Source organism: Octopus sinensis, linkage group LG1 (assembly GCF_006345805.1).
Source record: "Octopus sinensis linkage group LG1, ASM634580v1, whole genome shotgun sequence".
Lineage (NCBI taxonomy): Eukaryota > Metazoa > Mollusca > Cephalopoda > Octopoda > Octopodidae > Octopus > Octopus sinensis.
The window spans coordinates 212,444,619-212,467,841 of NC_042997.1; the positions used below are offsets into that span (position 1 = coordinate 212,444,619).

Consider the following 23,223-nt stretch of genomic DNA (forward strand, 5'->3'; position numbering starts at 1 on the left):
CCCTGGTCCACCTCACTATATACCCCTCACTGTAACTTGGGTGTATGGCCCTCTTCCCCCCCTCCACAAAACATCTTCATTCTTCTCTGCTTTCTTTCTCTCCATTTGAGAGATAGCAATATTCCTCTTCCAACGCAAGATGCTTTTCCACTCCTCAATGCTACTGGGAAGGGTTAGGGATTGTCCTGCAAGTTATTTGGTACCATGGAGAAAGCACCTGTTCCACACTCTGCAAAGTGGTTGGCATTATCAGGAAGGGCATCCAACCATAGAAACCATTCCAAAGCAAAGCTTGGTGCAATTTTCTGATTTGCTTGTTCCTGTTGCACTGTCCAACTCATGCCAGCAAAGAAACTGGACATTAAATGATGATGATGATGTAGAGTGTGCTGTCACAGCTTTTGACGTTTCCTTTTTGCAAAGAACTTGACATTTTGAATTTACAGAAAAATTAAAATTTATGGTGACTCCTCATTAAACTGTAGCCATGATAAAATATATGGAAGGTAAATACGCTCATGCACACACATTGGCTGTAGATATTCAACAAAAGACCAATCATGATTTCTTCCTCGTCGGGTTTAATATTTAAATACCACATTTTTTTTTTTTTAAATCATGGTAAAGATTTAAAATTATGAACAAATATCAACAAAAAAGTGCATTGTTTTTCTAGCACCATCCGATCGTGGCCGTTTGCCAGCCTCGTCTGGCACCTGTGCAGGTGGCACATAAAAAGCACCCACTACACTCATGGAGTGGTTGGCATTAGGAAAGGCATCCAGCTGTAGAAACACTGTCAGATCAGACTGGGCCTGGTGCAGCCTCCTGGCTTCCCAGACCCCAGTTGAACCGTCCAACCCATGCTAGCTTGGAAAACGGACGTTAAACGACGATGATGATGATGATTTTATTTACATTATGATTTCTTGAATTACATTTTGAAATTGGTTTGAGGAAAGAGATTTTCCATCTTATATTTGTCATGTCTGTGTGTTGCTTGTATTTATCTTGAGGTGGTGTGAGGGAGTGAATGAGTTTCCAGTAGTTATCTTGAAATTATATTATTTACACTTGACAGATATTTGTCCTCATCTTGTTTGTGGTTAACACAACGTTTCGGCTCCAGTCTTCATCAGGTGTCTTGGGGAAATTTTGAACATGGGTTCTCATTCCTAAAATTCTTTTTTCAAAGTTGTTGTTTTTATTATTATTATTATTCATGTCACTGCCTGGAATCGAACTCAGAATCTTGGGGTTAGTAGCCTGCGCTCTTAACCACTACGCCATATGCCTGTTGCCATATGTTGCTTCATCAGGTCGTTAAGAAATTCTTTTCCTAATCATGTGGTGCTCGGTTCAATCCCATTATGTGCTTTCTTGAGCAGGTTTCTTCTATAACCTCAGGTCTTGAGAATAGAATTTGGTTGATGAAAACTGTGGAAGTTCATTGTGCATGTGTGTGGGTAACATCTTCGTTATTATTATTATTCAGGTCACTGCCTGGAATTGAACTCAGAATCTTGGGGTTAGTAGCCCACGCTCTTAACCACTATGCATATGCCCGTGGGCATATCCGTCAAACGTAAATAATGTATCTTCGTAATTGTGTTACATCCACATTTCATGCTCGTGTGTGTGTGTGTATATATATATACACACCTGTACAAGATGTGTCAAAACATGTAAGTCAGGTATTGTATTAAATAGGGTTTCAATATATTTAACTAAAACCATTTGGCACTGTATTCTAGCATGGCCACACTCAATTAGCTAAAAACCAATTAAAAGTAAAATAAAAGAACGATATCAGGAAGTTTTATGCAAGACATTCTAGAATTTTCTGACTTTTGGCATATTTCCACTTTTGTGATATAGATTTAACATTGGATTAAATAATGACCCTTTCTACTGCAGGGTACAAGGCCTGAAATTCCGTGTGGAAGGTGTGGTCAATTACGTTGACTTCAGTATTTAACTGGTTTATATTTTCTTAACCCCAAAAGGATGACACATAAAGTTAGCCTTGGCAGAATTTGAACTCAGAACATAGGCAGCTTGTCAGTCTCCAAATAAAATAATAAGAATAATAATCATAAATATCCGTTTTTCCATGCTGGCATGGGTTGGATGATTTGATTGCAAACTGGTAAGGTGGTGGTGGTAGGGGAAGTTTGCACCAGCTTCCAATTTGATATGGCATGGTTTCTATGACTAGATGCTCTTCCTAACATCAACCAATGTAAGAGCGGGCGTTTTTTTACGTGCCACCAGCATGGGTGCCAATTATGCAATACTGGTATTGGCTATGATTTCACTTGGCTTGACAGGCCTTCTCAAGCACAGCATATCACCAAAGGTCTTGGTCACCTATCATTGCCCCTGTGAGACCCAACATTCAAAGATCATGCTTCACCACCTCATCCCATGTCTTTCTGGGTCAACCTCTTCCACAGGTTCCCTCCACCATGAGCGTTCATCACATCTTCACTCAGTTGTTCTCATCCATATTATTATTGTTATTAATAATGATGATAATAATTCTTTCTACTATAAGGAGAGAATGCCTGAAATTTGAGGGAGAGGACTGGTTGATTGCATTGACCCCCACTGCTTAACTGGTACTTATTTTATTGGCTCTGAACGGGATGAAAGGCAAGATCAACCATGACATAATTTGAACGAAGAACACTAAGCGCTTTGTCCAGCTTTGCTAACAATTCTGCTGCTTAATAATGATCATAATAATTGTTTCAAATTTTGGCACAAGGCCAAGTATTTTGGGGGTCAGGTTAAGTCAACTACATTGACCCCAGTGTGTAACTGGTACTTATTTTAGTAACCCCGAAAGGATGAAAGGTAAAGTTGGTCTTGGTGGAATTTGAACTCATTTGTAAAGGACAGAATGTCACTAAGCCTGGAATTTCATAATCAGTTCCACCATGAAGCTAACAACTTAAAAGACCAGGAAGCATCATGGAGGTGGCTCAGCAAAGGTGACCTCAAAAAGAAGAAGACTGAAAGCCTAATCATTGCTGCCCAGGATCAGGCATTGAATACCAACTCAATGGAAAGGGATATATACCACACAGTTGCAATGAACCTCTGCAGAATATGTGGGAAAAGGGTCGAAAGTGTGACTTCAGAAATATGCCAGAAATATATATACATAAGAGGTAACAGGTTCTTGATAATGGACAAAAACAAGAAAGCAAAGATGCTCTGGAACTTTGACTTCTAGACAGACAAAATTTTAGAGCACTGACAGCAAGATATAGTAGCCTTTAGGAGGGTCAAAGAAGAGTGCCTTATCATAAATGTGGTCATGCCAGGAGATCAACATATTTTTTGAAAGAAAGGGAAAAGTTCGACAAATACGGAGACCTAAGAACTGAGATCACCAAGATGAAGCAGCTGTGAGAGTGAGACATAAAGGTTGATCCTGTTGTCATCGGAGCAATTGGCTGAATACCACCTGACCTGAAGAAACATCTGGAAACTTTTGAAATACCCAACAATCTAGGTGTATTGCAAAAGTCGGCATTACTTGGAACTGCATACCATGCCAAGTACTGTCTGAGGCATTTGTTGTGTCTTGGCAGACTGTACAAATCCTCAGAAGACACACAATTCTTCAATCTGCATCATGATATTGGATACTGTGCAATGGCTTCAATAATAATAATAATAATATCAGAAATATTGTCATTAGATTTCTTTAAAATATTTCTTCTTTTTTGTTGTGTGTGTCACATGTTCAGAATGTTTTAAATTCCTTGAAACTTGTTTCCATCAGTTTTCAGTGAATTTTATTGTTGATTCTTAGTTACATTTTAATGTTTTCTGTTTAATATTGCTAATATTGAAGTTCTATATTTTGTGATCTGTATATCCCTGTATAGAATCCATTTTCAGATTCTAGCTTGGTGTATATTGATATGTTTTGATGTGTAGGACGGGTGGGGCCCAGTATTTGCCCCGATTTCAATCTATCCTGAAACATCAGCTGAACCTGATTGGAAATGAAATCGGTTACCATAGGGGTCATCAGCTGTTCTTTTAACCTACTTACCTAGTTTGTACAATAGAATCTATTAAAGTATTGCTCCCCCAACACAGATGTGGAATTTTTTTTATAAACCATCAGGGTTCATTTGGCAGAATTTGAACTCAGAACATAGGCAGCTTGTCAGTCTGCAAATAAAATACACACTGGGGTCAATGTAGTTGACTTAACCTGACCCCTAAAATACCTGGCCTTGTGCCAAAATTTGAAACGATTATTATGATCATTATTAAGGCAGCAGAATTGTTAGCAAAGCTGGACAAAGCGCTTAGTGTTCTTCGTTCAAATTCTGTCATGGTTGTTCAGTGGTCTTCATATATTTCTACAGAAACACTAACCTGACATGTTTTTGTAAACCATTACAAGAGATTTGATATTCAGTTTTAATCATTCTTGAGGTCTTAAATGATAGTTTTGTGTTGTTTAAATTCAATAAAACTATTTTTTTATAAAATGGACTTTTCTGCATAAAATATTCTTTAAAGATATATGGTAACAATGTCATTGTAAGCTGCTGGAGTCAAAAACATCATAGAAATCCTCTGGTTAAACAAACACACACACACACTATCTCTCTCTCTCTCTCTCTCTCTCTCTCTCTCCCTCATGCACACACCCACACACACAGTGGAAATATATCTCTTAGGTTTCAAGACTTTCTTTAGGAAGACTCTTTCATGAGAAATTGTTTCTGCATTCCTTGTCTTGCAGTGTTTCACATAAATGTCTTTGATTAAGTCACAATAAGTCTTCAACCAACAAGGCAGCCTCTCAACCTGCTAGAATTAACAGCCAAACTTCCCTCAATACTACCATTAAAAAATGAAAGTAAAAAAAAAACCAACCCATTTTGCATAGTCAAGTCTTTTTGTAGATTACAAACGTGAAAAGGGACTGCTTGGTGTGTGGCTACAATCTGTTTTGTTCTAAAGCTGGCTTGATCAAGGCTGACCTGTGGTTATAATATCAGCAATAAATTTCTGATAAAACCACACTGTAAAGATCATCATCATCATCATCGTTTAACGTCCACTTTCCATGCTAGCATGGGTTGGACGTGTGACTGAGGGCTGCACCAGGCTTCAATCTTGATCTGGGCAATGTTTCTACAGCTGGATGCCCTTCCTAACGCCAACCACTTCGTTAGTGTAGTGGGTGCTTTTAACGTGTACCGGCACGGGGCTAGTCAGGCGGTACTGGCAACGACCTTGCTTGAATCTTTTACACATGCCACCGGCACAGGTGCCAGTAAGGCGATGCTGGTAACGATCATGCTCGAATGGTGTCTTTTATGTGCCACCGGCATGGAGGCCAGATAGCCGCTGATATAATATTGATAGTGTATTGCTTTTTGATGTTACGCTCACCTGAACACCTCTGGCTGATGTGATAGCTCAAGAACCAAAATAAAGTATTTTCCAACATAGGCCATCACTACATTCTGCAAAAACTAATGTATGAAACAAAAATGTCCTGAACACTGATTCCTGTAGTCACACAACAAGATGATGATGGATGGAATGCTTTTGATGATAGGGCTGTTGTCTCCAGGCTGCTGACCTCAATTGTAAGGTTGCCTCTACTGTTTGCTCAAAATGAAATAAGGAGAGATATAAGTTCTATGTGTGTAGCCATGAGTAAAATAATGATGTCGTCCTCAGCTCTTTTGCAGCCACTTCATCTTACTACTTTCTTTTATATATTATGTAAATTGGATTTAATTATTCAGTTGTTCATAATATAATGTCACAACTGTGCCACTGATTCATTTTCAAGGGATTTTTTTTTCCCTCTCTGTTAATATTTTCTCAAAATAAAAGAGTATTATTAAGAATTTCTTTCTTTTCTTAACAAAATATTTATGCTTTTCACAGGTTTCATGATTGCAGTTTAGTTTTGTTCAAATCTATCTGCTAATTCATTTTGTCATTATTATTATTATTTAGAAATACCTTTATGTAAAAGACATTATGCAGGGAAGAAAGGAAATAATGGTAATTTTCTTTTCTGATCTCTCTCTCTCTCTCTCTTTATATATATATGTGTGTGTGTGTGTGTGTGTGTGTGGTGTGTGTGTGTGTGTGCGTGTATATATATATAGATAGATAGATAGGAAACTGAAAACTTCTCAAATTATTTGGAATTTCTTCTGATCTTCAGACAATAGTAACGAATAAAGCATAAAGAAAAATAGCCATATATATATATATATATATATATATATATATATAAGTAGGTGAATGAATTATCCTATGTTTATCGTCAGCATGGAAAATTCGTTTAACCGAAACCTGGGTAGCAAATTCACGTCAGAAACACGGTTGAAGCGACCTGCCAAGGGTAGAAACTCCGGGTTCATGTCTAGAAATTGGTGTGTTGTATATGAATAAATGAAAGAATGGAGTCGAACGAAGATGTTAACAAAATTTCTTTACTCTCTCTCTCTCTCTCTCTCTCTCTCTCTATATATATATATATATATTGTGTGTGTGCATGTAAGTATATAATAGAATGTGTTGAAAATCTTTCAAATGATGAGTGTTGACTGGGTGCAGGAAAAATCCCATTAAACTTCATTTGTCGAGGCCCCTGTTTGAAAAGGTTCCATACTAGGAATGCTCAAGACAGGATAGAAGGTGACTTGGAGTTATGGTAGTGATTGAAAAAATAGAACAATAGTGGTCATCACCATCATTGTTTCATGTCTGTTTTCCATGCTGGCATGGGTTGGAAGGTTTGACTAAGGACTGGCAAGCAAGGAGGCCGCACTAGACTCCAATCTGATCAGACAACGTTTCTACAGCTGGATGCCCTTCCTGATGCCAACCACTCCGAGAGTGTAGTGGGTGTACAGAAAAATGTGTTATGAAAAGTCAACAAAATTTGGATGCAATCAAAGTTGGTGTACAAGTGATAGGTGTATATATAGTTAGACCTATATAGCTGTTGTGTATAGTTAGGCGTATATATGTGCCCTCAGCCACTGCTCTCTTTCTCCACTGTTATATTTCATTCTAAACACCTTCTCTTATCTGCTAACATTCTCAATACTCTCCCATATATCTATCATCATGATCTACCTACAATAACAGCCCCTTATGTGTCCCTATATCTCCCTCTTCACTTCTCCTACACCTTGCACATCATCCCACTACTTTTTGTTCTATTCTCCATCATGAGCCCCCCTCCTCCCCCTATATCTTGCATATTGCCCCCCCCTCTCCATTACTGGTGTTCCCCATCAGTTGCATCCCCCCCGCCCTTGTTCATCTCTCATTACATTAACCTCTACCTCCACCTGCTCTTATCCTCCCCCTCTTGCCCTCTGATGAGTATCCGCACACTCATTGTTCAAAGCCTCCCTGGACCTCAAGTGGCCTGAACTCTTTGCATGAACACCACCTGTACTTAACTCCTTGTCCCCCTACATGGCCTTGCTATTTGCTTTTGAGCCAAATTAACTAACTAACTAACTAACTAACTCCCTCATCCCCTCCCATATCCTCCCTTATGCTCACCCTCTTGGGAGCCTGTTCTGGTACCCCATCACCATCTTCCTTTCATCTCCTCCAGCCATGTAATCTCCTCCATAACAAGACACCTGTGCTCCCCCCTCCATCATACTTTAGCCTTTCAACACCTGGCATAAAGCCATCCACCTCCACCTTCCCCTCCCGAATGCTTCCTGGTTGTAGGGGCTTTTCGTTTTCCCTTTTATTCGGTTCTTTTCTATCTTACAAGCAACATGGCAAACTCACTAGTGTTGGTGGCACAAAAACAAAAGGCACCGAGTCCACTCTGTAAAGTGGCTGGCATTAGGAAGGGCATCCAGCTGTAGAGACCATGCAAAAGATGACACTGGAGCTTGACGGAGCCCTGCACCTTACCAGTTACCTGTGGAACCACCTTAACCCATGCCAGCATGAAAAGCAGATGTTAAATGATGATGATGATGATTCCCTTTCCAGTTGGGGCAACCATCTATCTCCCCTACAGCAGGTTACCTGTTTCTCTCCCCCAATAATTGCTTTAGCCTTTCAACACCTGGTAAAAAGTCACTTCCTACCCACCTCTCCCAAACTCCACCCCCTCACACACACACACACACAAGCACTTAGTTGAGGGAGATTTTTCCTATTCTTTACACATCTTGCAAGTTCCTTGGCAACCATACTAATGCCAGTGGCACAAAAAAAGTGTAAACTTACTGGCATTCAGAAGGGCACCCACCTCTACAGCCCTTATCAAAGCTAACACTGAAACCCGACAGTTTTGATAAATGATTATTATATATATATATATCATCATCATCATCATTGTTTAACATCCACTTTCCATGTTGGCATTGGTTGGATGGTTTGACAGGTAAGTGGCCAACTGGGAGCTGTCCAGACTCCATCTGTCAGTTACATATAACTCTGTCTCAGATGAGTGATTGTGTGTTATGCATTTGCTAATTGTTTCAGGGGCCTTTGTAGTTGTCAGCTGATACAGATAGTTTCTCACCTTTGACCCTGAAGGGCATTGAGGCTGTAACACTTTCCACTGAGTGGAGCAATTTGAAATTGTCTTACTCAAGGACACAGTGTGCATTGCCAAGTTTAGAAATTGAACCTAACACCCTCAGCCACTTGGCTTTACACACTCACCAGTCTGTGCAAAGGCTTGGACTACTAAATGTGAAACAACAAAGAAGAATCAAAATGGAGTCTGACAACAGCACCATCGCCTTTTATGTTGGTATTATTGATAAAGGCGGCTGATACTAGAAGAGATGGCAGTTAGGAGCATGTCTGCAGGAAAGGTCAAAGGACACATCTTAAGTTCTGTGTAGAAGAATCCTTGACAGAATGAGTGCCGTTTTTCACATGGACAGCTGACAACATCTCTTCAACTAGGAATTTCCTTGATCATACAAGGAAGCTATACCCATGATTAAACCAAGTGCTATCTGGGTCTCTTACATTCAGCAAGTTTTCTTTTCAGAGTTAGTGAAGGAGAGCCCTTTCTAGTCGATCTGTGCAATCATCATTATCATTTAGTTTTCCATGCAGACATGATCCAAGCCAGTTCTTATGTGGAGTTATATTTCTCTTAAGCAGGACACCATGTCTCTTGCAAGACATTTCTCTTACTCAAATTTGCATTGTTAATATATTTTGATTACAATTTGTTCATATGCTTATTTAAATAATTTCAATTCACTCTAGTTTCCCCCTACACACACACACACAGATTTCCTTATATATTTTCACTCAATGGTTCCTTTCTAAGAACTTCCCCTATAAACCGTTTACAGTTTAATCAAAGACTTCATTTTATTCAGTTATTTGTATGGCACATAATCCTTTCCCCTATATTTTTTCTATGCATATATTATTAATATTTTTTCTCCTAGTCCCTAACATCACCTTATATTAAGCTCTGTCCACGCATTTTGGTCACTCCTTTTATTGAATATTTTTCAATTAGGAACTTCAGCAAATGGAATGGGCTATTTTTTCAGCATCCTGCGTCACGGAAGCCAGTCGAGGCGGTGCTGGCATTGGCCACGAGTGGGATCGTGCTTTTTACGTACCACCAGACCAGGGATCCTGGCTGGTTCAATCGAAATCAAATTGAACCAGCCAGGATCCCTGGTCTGGTGGTACGTAAAAAGCACTATCCGACTCGTGGCCGATGCCAGCACCGCCTCGACTGGCTTCCATGCCGGTGGCACATAAAATACACCAATCCGACCGTGGCCGTTGCCAGCCTCGCCTGGCACCTGTGCAGGTGGCACATAAAAAGCACCCACTACACTCACGGAGTGGTTGGCGTTAGGAAGGGCATCCAGCTGTAGAAACATTGCCAGATAAGACCGGAGCCTGGTGCAGCCTTCTGGCTTCCCAGATCCCCGGTCGAACCGTCCAACCCATGCTAGAATGGAGAACGGACGTTAAACGATGATGACGATGATGATGATGATTGGGGGTGGTGTATGTATGTTTGTCTTTTTTCTTGTCAGTTTCCGGAGTTTCATCTGAAGATTAGTAACAAAACACTCTGAGTAATGATTTGTGAAGTTTTCAGTCTCATACTTATACCTCTACTTTCTGTATTGAGCACTCTCTTGCTGACATTGTGTTCATATCCAGGGTGTGGCAGGAAAACCTGATGGATTTTAAAATGACAATGATTTGACTGATGGCTGGGGTGACAATCATGACCTTGATGATGCTGATGCCATTTCAATAATTATGAAACAATCAATTTATCTCATGAGGCTTTTGTGAAATAACCCACAAGAGAAAGCAAATGAAACTTCCAAGCGAAACTTTCTGTTGCATTTTAACGACCATCATAATGGTTAGAAAACTTTTGGTTCATGAAAAAAGAAACCCCGATGAGCTGTGTGGACCGCAGATAACATCAGGTGAGACGACGTAGTGAACAGTCCTTGCCGTTCTGCTGCTGCACTCGGCATTTTGTTTGTGAAGAATGCTGCACCCTAATTTAAATATTCATCCTTGTATGGTTATGGGTTTTGCAAGAAATAAGTCAGTTGAAAAGCACCAGATGACATGTCTTGGAACCCTTTTCAAGAACGATGGAGCACATTTCCATCTGTTTGTTTTCATAAACAAAATAAATTTACTTCTGACTGGAATCCATGGCATCGAGAGTCCCATACACTGTGAACATGCAACTATGTCGAGATGTGTGGCAAACTGTGGTGTGGTTGCTCCATGCTGGACACACAATAACAATGAATTCTGAGGATTCTGGTTTCATGTTGTGCCACATAGCAGCAGTGATCAGCCAAACGGTAAGATTTTCCTTCCATGGACATTATTAAAGAACCCATATTACTCTTTTACTCTCTCTCTCTTACTCTTTTACTTGTTTCAGTCATTTGACTGTGGCCATGCTGGAGCACCGCCTTTAGTCGAGCAACTCGACCCCGGGACTTATTCTTTTTGTAAGCCCAGTACTTATTCTATCGATCTCTTTTTTGCCGAACCGCTAAGTGACGGGGACGTAAACACACCAGCATCGGTTGTCAAGCAATGCTAGGGGAACAAACACAGACACACATACATATATATATATATATATATATATATATATATATATATATATATATATATATATATATATATACGACAAGCTTCTTTCAGTTTCCGTCTACCAAATCCACTCACAAGGCATTGGTCGGCCCGGGGCTATAGCAGAAGACACTTGCCCAAGATGCCACACAGTGGGACTGAACCCGGAACCATGTGGTTGGTTAGCAAGCTACTTACCACACAGCCACTCCTGCTGACCATGCACTTCCCCAACATGGTGACCTATCATGGCCTGTTCAGTTACTTGTCCTTTTCGTTTGGGATTATTCTCTTTTATGGCAACTTCAAAGGGAAAGGATTTCTCAATGAACTTCACACGCTGGATCAACTGAAGCATTGAGGTTATGGCAGTAGTATTAGAAATGGTTTGGCACAGTATGGAAAATAAGCCAACATTTCAATGATGTTAGTATTGAAACTAAATCAACTGCTATGGGTTTATAAATGGCACACATTGTTCTCTATATTTACTCAATAAAAGTTACTAATTATCTTATGTTTACCAACATTCTATTCATTTAAAAGCCATCAGGTTTCCCTGTCAAACCCCGTGTATGTGTGTGTGTGTGTGTGTGTGTGTGTAAATTTGAGAATATATGAGGAGAATGTATTTTCATGCAAAGTTTACTAAAATTAATTCTCAAGTTATGTCAAATTTAGATCTACAAAACACTGTAGAACTTAAGTGTAAATAATTAAACAAAGATATGTCAAAATATTCAATATTCTTCTTATAATTTCTCACTTGCCGTATGTGTTTCACAGACATATGCATAAGAAATATATACATATATGTTGCCTCCCTCAGTAGGAACAAAAGACAACACTATTTGAAAATTACTGTGAACGTATGTGCATGTATGTGTGTGTGTGTGTGTGTGTATATATATATATATATATACACACACACATACATACACACACACGGACATGTAGATACTCTAGTAAACACAAATCGAAATATTAGCTAATCAACTAAAACATCATGCTTTGCCATTTAAAGTGGCAGACCATCCAAATTTAATGTTAAAGAAACAGATAGGAACTATAATGATAATAATAATTATCAGTGCTTTGAGAATAGTACCAAATGGTGCTCTTAAACTCTATGGTGAAATATCAGAAAACTCAACTACAAAATAGTTTTGCCCTGGTTACTGCCCACTTCCTAAGAATAACGGTTTCAAAGTCACAGATATTACAACAAACTTTTGACAGAATCTTAAGTCTCAGTGTCTGGTCTCTTTTCCTTGCTGGTCATAAATAACAGCCATAGGAAAATGTCCATCTTGCTTTTTGTTGAAGTCCAAGAGTGAGATTTGGAACAATTTGTATAAAAGAAAAGCAACAACAAGGTAAATAATATTAATAATAATTTTGGTTTCAAATTTTGGCACGAGGCCAGCAATTTTGGGGGAGGGGTTAAATCAATTACATCCGCCCCAGTGCTCAACTGGTACTTATTTTATCCACCCTGTAAGGATGAAAGGCAAAGTGGAGCTCAGCGGAATTCGAACTCAGAATGTAAAGACGGACGTCACGTTTTGGCTCGAAATTCATGTAATACAAAGCAAACAAAAATGTGTGTGTGAATGTATGTGTACATATATATGTGTGTGTGTGTCAGTGTGTCAGTAGTTATTGTGATTTTTGTAGAATTATAATTTTAATGATAACATGCTATTTGTAGATAAATATAATTTTTGTTTTGATTGCCTTTTTGAGTTTCTTCAAAATTGTTTCTGTTCACTAATGATGATGATGATGATGATGATTTGTAGAGATGTTGTTGTTGTTGCTGTTGTTTGTAGCATTAACATAAAACCAGATTTCATACTGCGTAGTATTTAGCCGTGGTTGATTACCATTCCTGTTTGCGTTGGCTGCAGTGGTTGGCATTTTCTGTTATTTAGTTGCTGTGGTTATGTTTCTTTCTGTTGTAGTGTAAAGTGATTCTGTGTCATTTCAGTTTTAATTATTTTCTGTGCTAGAACAAAGAAACTTTTCAGCAATTATTTATCTTTTGTAAGTTCAAAACTACAAAAGAATCACCTTTTCAGCTTCATCTTGTTTATAAATTTTTTAAAATTCCTTTTTCAACCGTTTAATCAGCATTTAAACCTCTCTAATTCATTTTTAATCAAAACATTTTTTCCGATATTTGTTTCTGATGTGTAACAATCTGCATTTAAAATATTTACAAATGAATTTAACTTTTACAAATTCAATGTATTTCAAATATATAGAATTTGTAAATCATGTTTGTGTGTATATATATATAAGTGAGCAAGTTGGTGTGTGAAAGCACGTGGTTGAATATATAGAAAATAGTAAAAAGTGAAAAAACTACAGAAGGCTTGTTAGGTTAAAAAATATATTTGAGTCATTATGTCAGAAGAATGTTATAAAATTTTTTCATACAGTAACATAGTTTTTGAAGAAATTACCGGTTTCGTGTTAACTTTTCAAATTTCTCAAAACATTGTCTTATGTCTTCGTTATGAAGTGCAAAGAAGACATAATGTCTTCTGACATAATGACTCAAATATATTTTTTAACCTTTTAAAACAAGCCTTCTGTAGTTTTTTCACTTTTTACTATTTTATATATATATATATATATATATATATATATTCTCTCCCTGTTTTTTTCTGTCCCTTTCTGTAGAAGAGCGTAGGCTCGAAACGTAAAAGACTTTTTTCTATTCCTGAGCGTTATACTAATACATCTGTTTGTTTTGTACACCACCTGTCTTCGTCTTTTATTTTTTTCGTAAACTCTCCCTATATATATATATATTATATATATATATATTCTCTCCCTGTTTTTTTCTGTCCCTTTCTGTAGAAGAGCGTAGGCTCGAAACGTAAAAGACTTTTTTCTATTCCTGAGCGTTATACTAATACATCTGTTTGTTTTGTACACCACCTGTCTTCGTCTTTTATTTTTTTCGTAAACTCTCCCTATATATATATATATATATATATATATATATATATATATATATATATCGTTGCTATTATGTTAAACTGTCGTATGTCCAAATTTGGCCAAATGTGTTTTTTTTTTTAATGTTTATTTTTGCTTAAAACAGCTGGTTCTTTCAGTCAAAGTATCATATCTCCAGCTGCTTCAGCTGCCAAGATATGAAAATTATCAAAGTGTAGTACAACATTTTTGCTACGGAATGGTGAAACCATTTTTTTCATTTTCAGAAAAAGCAACATTTTGGACTTACGACACTTTTGCATAATAGCAACGATATTTACAGTTATAACAACTGAATACTGTAAAACTGTTTAATCCTGTTTCTTTGTAATCAAGAAACTAATTACTTACGTAATAGTAGTAACGAGGAAACCCATGAATTGAATGACATGCTTAAATGAAGTAACTGTTAATGGTGGTAGTGGTAGTAGTAGTAGTAGTAGTAGTAGTAGTAAGCAATGATACTGTTCTGTGCAGTGAATAACTAAATGAAAGTCAATATCTCATAATTGTGTAGGAGAGCAGCAGAATGGTTTATAAGGTTGCAGCTAAATGGTATTGATGACTGGAGAATTATAGGAAACCATGGACATACTCTAATTGTGAAAATTGGTGCATTTCAACTTAAAACGTAGCCCTGGGGGTCAATATCTGGTTAAAATGTTATCAGCTGAGTTATGGTGATTCTGAATAATACTTATTGGGGTAAAGACAGTCCTGTATAATCTCAGAAAATATCAGATTACATTTCTGGAATGATATTGGGATATATTAGTATATAAAGAATAATATAATTTATTATATATTTGTAAATCAGGATTTATATTACATCTATATATATATATATTACTGATATTTCTTGCTGTCTGCATGGCTCTGTAATTAAGGAGTATGTTTTGCCAGGTTTGATCCCATTCTGTGGTAGAGGATGAGTCATTTTTCCAAAGGCGGATTTTTTTCTGAGTGAAATTTTTGAGGTGAAAACTGTGAAGAAACCTGCTTTATAATAAATGTAGATTCACATTGTGTGTTGGTGTGTGTGTGTGTCTATTACTGAAATTGAATTATTATCTCATGACTGAAGTTTGATGCAACTGCAGTATCGCGAAACGTGAATGGTAAGAGAATAAAAGCTCATGCCTCACGTGCGTTGAGCTTTACCTTTCTCATTTGTTCAGCTTAATTCAATGTTTGATCTGATCTGAGATCATGTGCTGAATCAAAAACAATTGCAGCATGGACGGTGTTTAGAAGCCATTTAAAAACACAAAAAACTGTTAGATTCACTTCAACATTTAAATTTAATTTTCCAATATATATATATATATTCAAATAAAGGCTATAAACCTCATTAAGAGATAATAAAATCCAATGAAAATACTGGTTAGCTACCAATCCACAGAAAGTTCAAGTATAAGGTGACTATATGAAAAGAATAAAGAGAAACTGGAGAAGCAATAAATAAAATAATATTTTATTAATTACCTCTCCATTTTCTCCTTCTTCGTTAAATATATATATATATATACATATATATATATATATATATATATATATATATATATATATATATATATATATATATATAGCTACAGTGTCAATGGTTCTGCAGTTTGACATAGTTTGTCATTTTGAACGCTTTAACTGCTCTGCATGGGATTGGTTCTCTGTGAGGCTGTTGAGAAATGAAATATTCTAAGGATGCCATTATATTGCATCAATATTTTTAATTGACAGTTTTAATGAATGTCTTTTGAAATTGAAAAATTTCATCAAATCACAGTTGCCTCCTTCTATTAGGAAACAATGGTCAAGAAATCCAACCTCTGCATTTTACTTAAAAATCTGTTGTTAACTCTTTGACTGGTTTCAGTCTCTGAACTGTCACCCTGCTGGTGCCCTCCCTCGCCAATTCTCTTGGGGCCGAGTTCTTTTCTTTTTTATATTTTTAAAATCTCTTTTTGTTAAAGGGCAACATTGCCTTTGATGTAACTTTGACTGATTTACTTTAGTAAACAGTGGTATAGGCACACACACACACACACACACACATGACAATGTCTGAGCTGGGCAAAACTTCAGAGTCACTGTTTATAATATTCCTGTTTAAGTTTAATAAATTTTTACTCTACAAAAATATAGAGTAACCATCAGATTAATATAAAATTGTTGTAACTGATTATAAAAACAAACAGTAACATAACATTATATATTTCTTTATTGCCCACAAGGGGCTAAACATAGAAGGGACAAACAAGGACAGACAAAGGGATTAAGTCGATTATATCGACCCAGTGCGAAACTGGTACTTTATTTATCGACCCCGAGAGGATGAAAGGCAAAGTCGACCCCGGCGGAATTTGAACTCAGAACGTAACGACAGATGAAATACTGCTAAGCATTTCATCCGGCACGCTAACGTTTCTGCCAGCTCGCCGCCATAACATTATATGTGCGCACACACACACACACACACACACGTGACGATGATGATGATAGCTGTGTGGTTGTACATAAAATGTTTGCTTTGCAAGCACATGGGTCTGAGTTCAATCCTATAATGCTGCAGAAACCTTTTGCTGCCCAGCAACAGATGAGTGAAACTGGGAGGACAAAAGCTGAACACATGTTGGACACACACATATATATATGTGTGTGTGTGTGTGTGTCCACACCCAACTTGTGTTCAGCTTCTGTCCTCCCAGTTTCACTCATCTGTTGCTGGGCAGCAAAAGGGTTCCGCAGCATTATAGGATTGAACTCAGACCCATGTGCTTGCAAAGCAAACATTTTATGTACAACCACACAGCTATCATCATCATCATCATAATCATCGTTTAACGTCCGTTTTCCGCGCTAGCACGGGTTGGACGGTTCGACCGGGGTCTGAGAAGCCAGGGGCTGCACCAGGCTCCAGTCTGGCAGAGTTTCTACAGCTGGATGCCCTTCCTAATGCCAACCATTCCGCGAGTGTAGTGGGTGCTTTTTACGTGCCACCTGCACAGGTGCCTGGGGGTCTGGCATATCATCGTTTAATGTCTGCTTTCCATGCTGGCATGGATTGAACAGTTTGACAGGACCTGGCAGGCCAGGGAGCTGTGCTGACTCCTATTGTCTGTTGTAGCATGTTTTCTATGGCTGGATACCCTTCCTAATGCCAACCACTTTACAGAGTGTCCACTGGTGCATTTTTGCAGCCCCAGCATGAGTGCATTTTATGTGGCACTAGCACCTGTGAGGGACAAGCCTGCATCTATGACTGACAGCAGTTTTACTTAAGTATGGCTGCGTTTATGTATGAATATAACTGTGTCTGTTTTCACTACAGTCACATGGTTATACATGCACCTATGCACACACACACACACACACACACATTACATCTAATGAAAAATACACGAATATGAAATATAAAAGATAAAAGATGTTTCTTCCTCCTTTCTTACCTGTTTACTGCTCTAATTGGTTCTTAAATGAATTAAATTATCTGCTTTAGAATTAAATTACAAATGAGTGTTCCAGTAATAACTAGCTTAAAAGCTTTTAGATGTTTGCCTTGCTCTCTTCTCCACCCAGTTTGTCTGTTCCTTTATCAACATTGATTGGCAGGTATTAAATAAATATAAAACGATATTACAATAAAATACTTATTGAATTGGGTCTACTCTATGGAGTGGCCTATCTTTGAAACGTTCTCACATATTTGTTGAATAGTATTCTGTGGATGGTTTATGAAATGATTATCATCATTATTATTTCTTTATTTGAAAAGAAAAGCAGGCTACTATTGTCAGACCTAAAAATTCTTTACAGAGGCTGTATTCCAACAAATTAGGAGAATGGAAAGCCAATTATAAATACTTTATTTGAAAATTTAAATTTGTTGAAGATGTATTATTTTATGCCAATTGAGATGCATTTGTTAACTAGACCCAAGAAAAATTCCACAATAGAGAAATATTTTTTTTAATTGCGTTTCAAAAATACTGAGTAATTGAAGGAATAGGGATTTAAAATCTATAATAATAACCATTGTTTTGTAACATAATTTTAAAAATATGTTTTTAACTGAATCCCTTTTTTTTTTATTATTATTATTATTATTTGACTATTTGACTACAAATAGCTTTCAAAGCACCAGTGGGTATTAGGGAGGTGACTTCACAGAAATATGACACATATTTGTGTTGTTTGGAGAAAGTCATTAAATAATTACAGTCAGAACTCCGATGAAGTTCCAACAACAAAAGATAAAAACTTGAATTTTTGTAATTGCTTTTCAACTCTGTTCAATATAAATGTTATTATTTTATCAAACTGTTTGCTTAAAACATGTTGTTACTAATTCTTTAACCCTTTCAAATCCAGAACCCCTGCTGATCCTCTTATAAAACTCTTCCATACCGCTGGCTTTACTGTAAAATTTTTCTGATAATGGTGATCTGATTATTCTAAGATCCATTTTACTGAGGGTCGAATTTAGTGACTTGAAATTAAATCTTTTTAAGAAAAATGCTTTCATTTTTCTTCTTTCTTTATTTTAATAACTTTTAATAGAATCTTTATTTTACTGAATTATGTTCTGCTTCTCTGTTAATAAAACAGTTTTTTTTTTCTGTGTTTTGTTTGTATATAACCCCCTTGTTTTTTTTTTGGTGGGTTTTTTTTTCAGTCAAAAGTTCTTTCTCTCTGTTTAAATGTTTAAACTTTATTTCTTAACTGCATAAAATATCTATTTCTGTATTCTTATTTGCAGCTTTTCTGCTTGGTAATGAAAGTGTAGAAAAACTTTCTGATATCAAGATGTTAGTGTCTCAGTTATATAGCTCACTAAACATTGAACAGTACCAATTAGAAAGAGAAAACGATTTGCTACAGAGGTTAGAGGATCTTAAACTCCAACTGGAACCACTAGAAAAGGTAACGCTTCCCTTCTTTTTGTTTCTAAATTAAAATTTAAAGTCATTCTGATTAATTAATAAATTTATAGCAGTTGAATTGTTTTGATAATTTAATTTACATTTTCTAAATTGTTTTTAACCTTGAAAATGTTAATATTTCTTCAAGAAAGTTGTAAAATATAGACATTATTTTCCACACAAGCTTTTAATTATATTCCAACAATCTCAGAGAGTCCATAAAATAAAACACAAGAATAGAGAATGGCTCACTTTTGCTGGTTGAAAAGTGAGCTTAGTGAGAGTTAATGTTTATTTAGACTTGATGGATATATCAAATTCTTATTGTGCAACTGTGTCCACTCCTTGCTAACACCAGACTTACTCCTTTTCTGAGACCACACACAAGAATTTGTACCTCTGTTTTTTGGCTTATCAAAAACCTAACTAAGTCCTATGCCTTCATCTTGTCACTTGTACACAGCACACAACTATTCCTCTTTGCTCCAACATCTCTTCAATCTCACCTGACCTACATCTCATAGTTATTGATGGTAGCCTGAAGTTTTAAACCATTCAGGGAGAATAAAGTGTGTCAACAGTATGAGAGTCTGTGGGACTGTTTTGGTCACGTCTGAAAGGTATCACACTGGTCAGTTATTTCCAGCCAGAGATAATATGATTTATTGTTTCCTCTCCATCTCCACATATTCTGCAGTTACTTGTTATGTTTCTTTTCATTACATTAATTTCTGGTGGGGAGGCTTTGGTCTTGTGCTGCAATTAAAAATCCTTCAGTCTCTGCTTTAAGTCCTGAGCTTCTCAACCATTGTTAGGATTTTGCTTAGTCTCTTTCTTGTTACTATCACCACCACCACCACCACCATTATTATTATTACTAATCTGTGAGTGTTGGTACTATAATAGCAAAAATCAGGTTTTAAATTTATCTTGGCAACTTTTGGCTATGGAACTGTAGAAAACGTATATATTTGACTATCGAGAAGTGGTGGAGTGTGATATGGCCTCGTCCCATGTACAGAGCTTCAAGTCGTCCAGGAAGGGGTCATACCCAACAATTGGTGTAGCATCATTTTTATCAACAGCCACAAAGATGAAAGAGAAGCCTTGGACAAAAATAAATATGGACATATCAGATTACTAGACCAGGTCATGAAAGGTACAGAAAGGGTCATAGGTCAAGTAATTAGAAAGAGAGGGCTGGGATGAAGTGGTGAAGAATGTTCTAAACAAAGCTGAGCTTCACAGGGGAGATGACGAAGGACTGAGACAAATGGCAATTTGCTAAAATTTTAGCTGCATAAATGGTGTGATTGCCAATAGTCAGGACAATAACTTGTGTGTCTAACAGAGATTCAAAGTAAACTTTCAAAAAATATTTCAGTAAATAATGCTATTGTTGCCCATCTGGTGAACAGCCAAGGAGTGAAAGCAGATGCAAGAGTCATCATCATCATCATCATCATTTAATGTCCATTGTCCATGCTGGCATGGGTTGGATGGTTTGACCAGGGATGGCATGCTGGAAGGCTGCACCAGACTCCAGTCTGATTTGGCAGGGTTTCTATGGCTGGACGCCCTTCCTAATGCCAACCACTCTGAGAAAGTAAGGGCTCTTTTAACATGCCGCTGGCATGGGTGCCATTTTGCCTGACCCCAGTATCTGCCACAACTGCAATTTTGCTCAGCTTGGTGGGTCTTCACCACTCTGAAGAAATCGGCCAAAGAAGAATGATTTGTAAAAGTACAAAATCACGGTGGTGCTCCAGCATGACTGAAATGAATAAAAGAGTATATATATGTGTGTGTGTGTATACACACACACACATATCATTCCTTTCTAAATTTTCATTTCTTTCAAAATGAAACTAGCTATTATTTCAGAAGATTTATTTGGTTAAAAGGGAAACCTGTAATTTTCTTGCCATTGACCTAAATGTTTTTACAATATTTTAGCTTGTTTTAATGAACATGGTAATTAGGAGCATTAGCATTCGTTAACTTTTCCACTCCTTTGCATAAACATCTCTGTCCCTCTCTCTCGCTTTCATTATAAGACCACTTCTACCTAAATTCTTTTCTTATCATCCATAATGAGTTCCTGACCGAATTCTTCATCAGTGATTGTTTCCAACATCACCTGCTTTTCCTGCCCAGACTTCCATTGTACCCCTAATTATCAGAGTCAGCATGTCATTATTTCTATCTTTCCCTTCCTCACACTGTCTTTAACCGTGTGATGTGTTTGGGGTCCCTGGACTTCAGGCAACCTGTGTCAAAGAGTGTCTCTGCTACTTTTAATCTGAATCTGATTTCTATGTAAACCTAATTTTATGCTCCCATCCTGCTATGCACTGCCCCCTACATTGATCCCCTTTCAATCAATTCTATAATGTATTAACTTTAAGCATTCTAGGAAGATAAAGTCCCCCAAACCAAATTACTGGGTAAAGATTTATTAAACTAACTTAATCCCCTTAAACTTTTTTGATATGAACCCACTCACTGGCTTTATAAGAACCTTCCAGTTTTAAAGGGACCTCAATTAGAGCCTTCTTCCATCAAAATTTCAGGTTAATTTATGTTCTAAACCCCAGTTTGATAACAACAAATTTATTTTCTTGAATTATTCATTAATTTCATAATTAGTTGAAATGGTATGCTTAATGAAACATTGAATAAGATGAGATTGGTCACAAATAGAATGGTCTTGATCAAGGTTTTGCTCCACCAGGGTTAGCAAGGAATTAAACAACAATAAAAACAGTAACAGCAACATTGTGTATGCCATGCTAATTAGGAAATCACTATGTACTTGTTCAACCCGCTGGAAATAACAGCTGAGTTTCACTCATGTGTACTGCTAAAAATACAAATGGTATATTTGACCAGAGATTTCCAAACTGTGTTTCAGGACTCTAGTTTGTTGATAACCTCAGATGTGTTCCTAAAATAAGTAAGTCAAATCTAATTGCTTTTCTTTAAGGAGTATTTAACTGTGAAATTCATTTGATACACATACACACACATTCACGCACACACATACATGCACACATGCAAGCATGCATGCACACACGCATACATGCATGCATACACGCATATGTAAATACATGCAGACATACAAACATACATATCATTTAAATATATATAAGCCGTTCGCCAGCCTCGTCTGGCACCTGTGTCGGTGGCACATAAAAAACACCATCCGAGCGTGGTCGTCTGCCAGCCTTGTCTGGCACCTGTGTCGGTGGCACATAAAAACACCATCCGAGCGTGGCCGTTCGCCAGCCTCGTCTGGCACCTGTGTCGGTGGCACATAAAATCACCCACTACACTCTCGGCGTGGTTGGCGTTAGGAAGGGCATCCAGCTGTAGAAACACTGCCAGATCTGACTGGCTTGGTGCAGCCTTCGGGCTCCCCAGACCCCAGTTGAACCGTCCAACCCATGCTAGCATGGAAAGCGGACGTTAAATGATGATGATGATGATGATGAAAAACAGTGTATTTCAACAGAAATATGGGTGCAAAGGGGCTAAACTTGATTTTTGTTGTTTTGTTTTTTGTTTCATTTGCTCTGCTGGTAGGGACTTGGCACAAGACCCTTAAAGGCTCTCAATGAGAATGATGTGGTTTAGGTTTACATTTCTCTTGATTAGTTGGCAGTTGCAGGACAGCAACATAAACCTGTTCTCATACAGCACCAGACTTCTTAGTTAACCTATACAGTAGTGGTAGCAGTAGTAGTAGTGGTAGTAGTAGTGGACATAACAGAAAGGGTTTGTTGCGAAATATTTTGTTGCCGCCTTGACTGGCTTCCGTGCCGGTGGTACGTAAAAAGCACCAACCGATCTTGGCCGTTTGCCAGCCTCCCCTGGCACCTGTGCAGGTGGCACGTAAAAAGCAGCCACTACACTCACGGAGTGGTTGGCGTTAGGAAGGGCACCCAGCTGTAGAAACACTGCCAGATCAGACTGGAGCCTGGTGCAGCCTCCTGGCTTCCCAGACCCTAGTCAAACCGTCCAACCCATGCCAGCATGGAAAGTGGATGTTAAACGATGATGATGAGTGGCAGAAAAAACCAGTTTTATATAGAACTGGAATTAGGTTGGTGAACAAAGACCGCCATACACACACACACAC

The 23,223-nt window shown here is 37.6% G+C and overlaps 1 protein-coding gene across 5 annotated transcripts in view; it reads left to right on the forward strand.

Annotated features, from left to right (window-relative positions):
* The window catches only part of LOC115210107 (calcium uniporter protein, mitochondrial), a 208,327-nt gene that overhangs the window by 162,734 nt on the left and 22,370 nt on the right, over window positions 1-23,223 (forward strand). For 3 of the 5 annotated variants that reach the window (XM_029778633.2, XM_029778632.2, XM_029778637.2), the window contains 2 exons: window positions 6,013-6,060; window positions 18,920-19,083. In XM_029778633.2, the coding sequence (XP_029634493.1) occupies window positions 6,013-6,060; window positions 18,920-19,083 (212 nt within the window). The remainder of the gene's footprint in view (window positions 1-6,012; window positions 6,061-18,919; window positions 19,084-23,223) is intronic. The other 2 variants (XM_029778636.2, XM_029778635.2) reach the window with 1 other exon arrangement.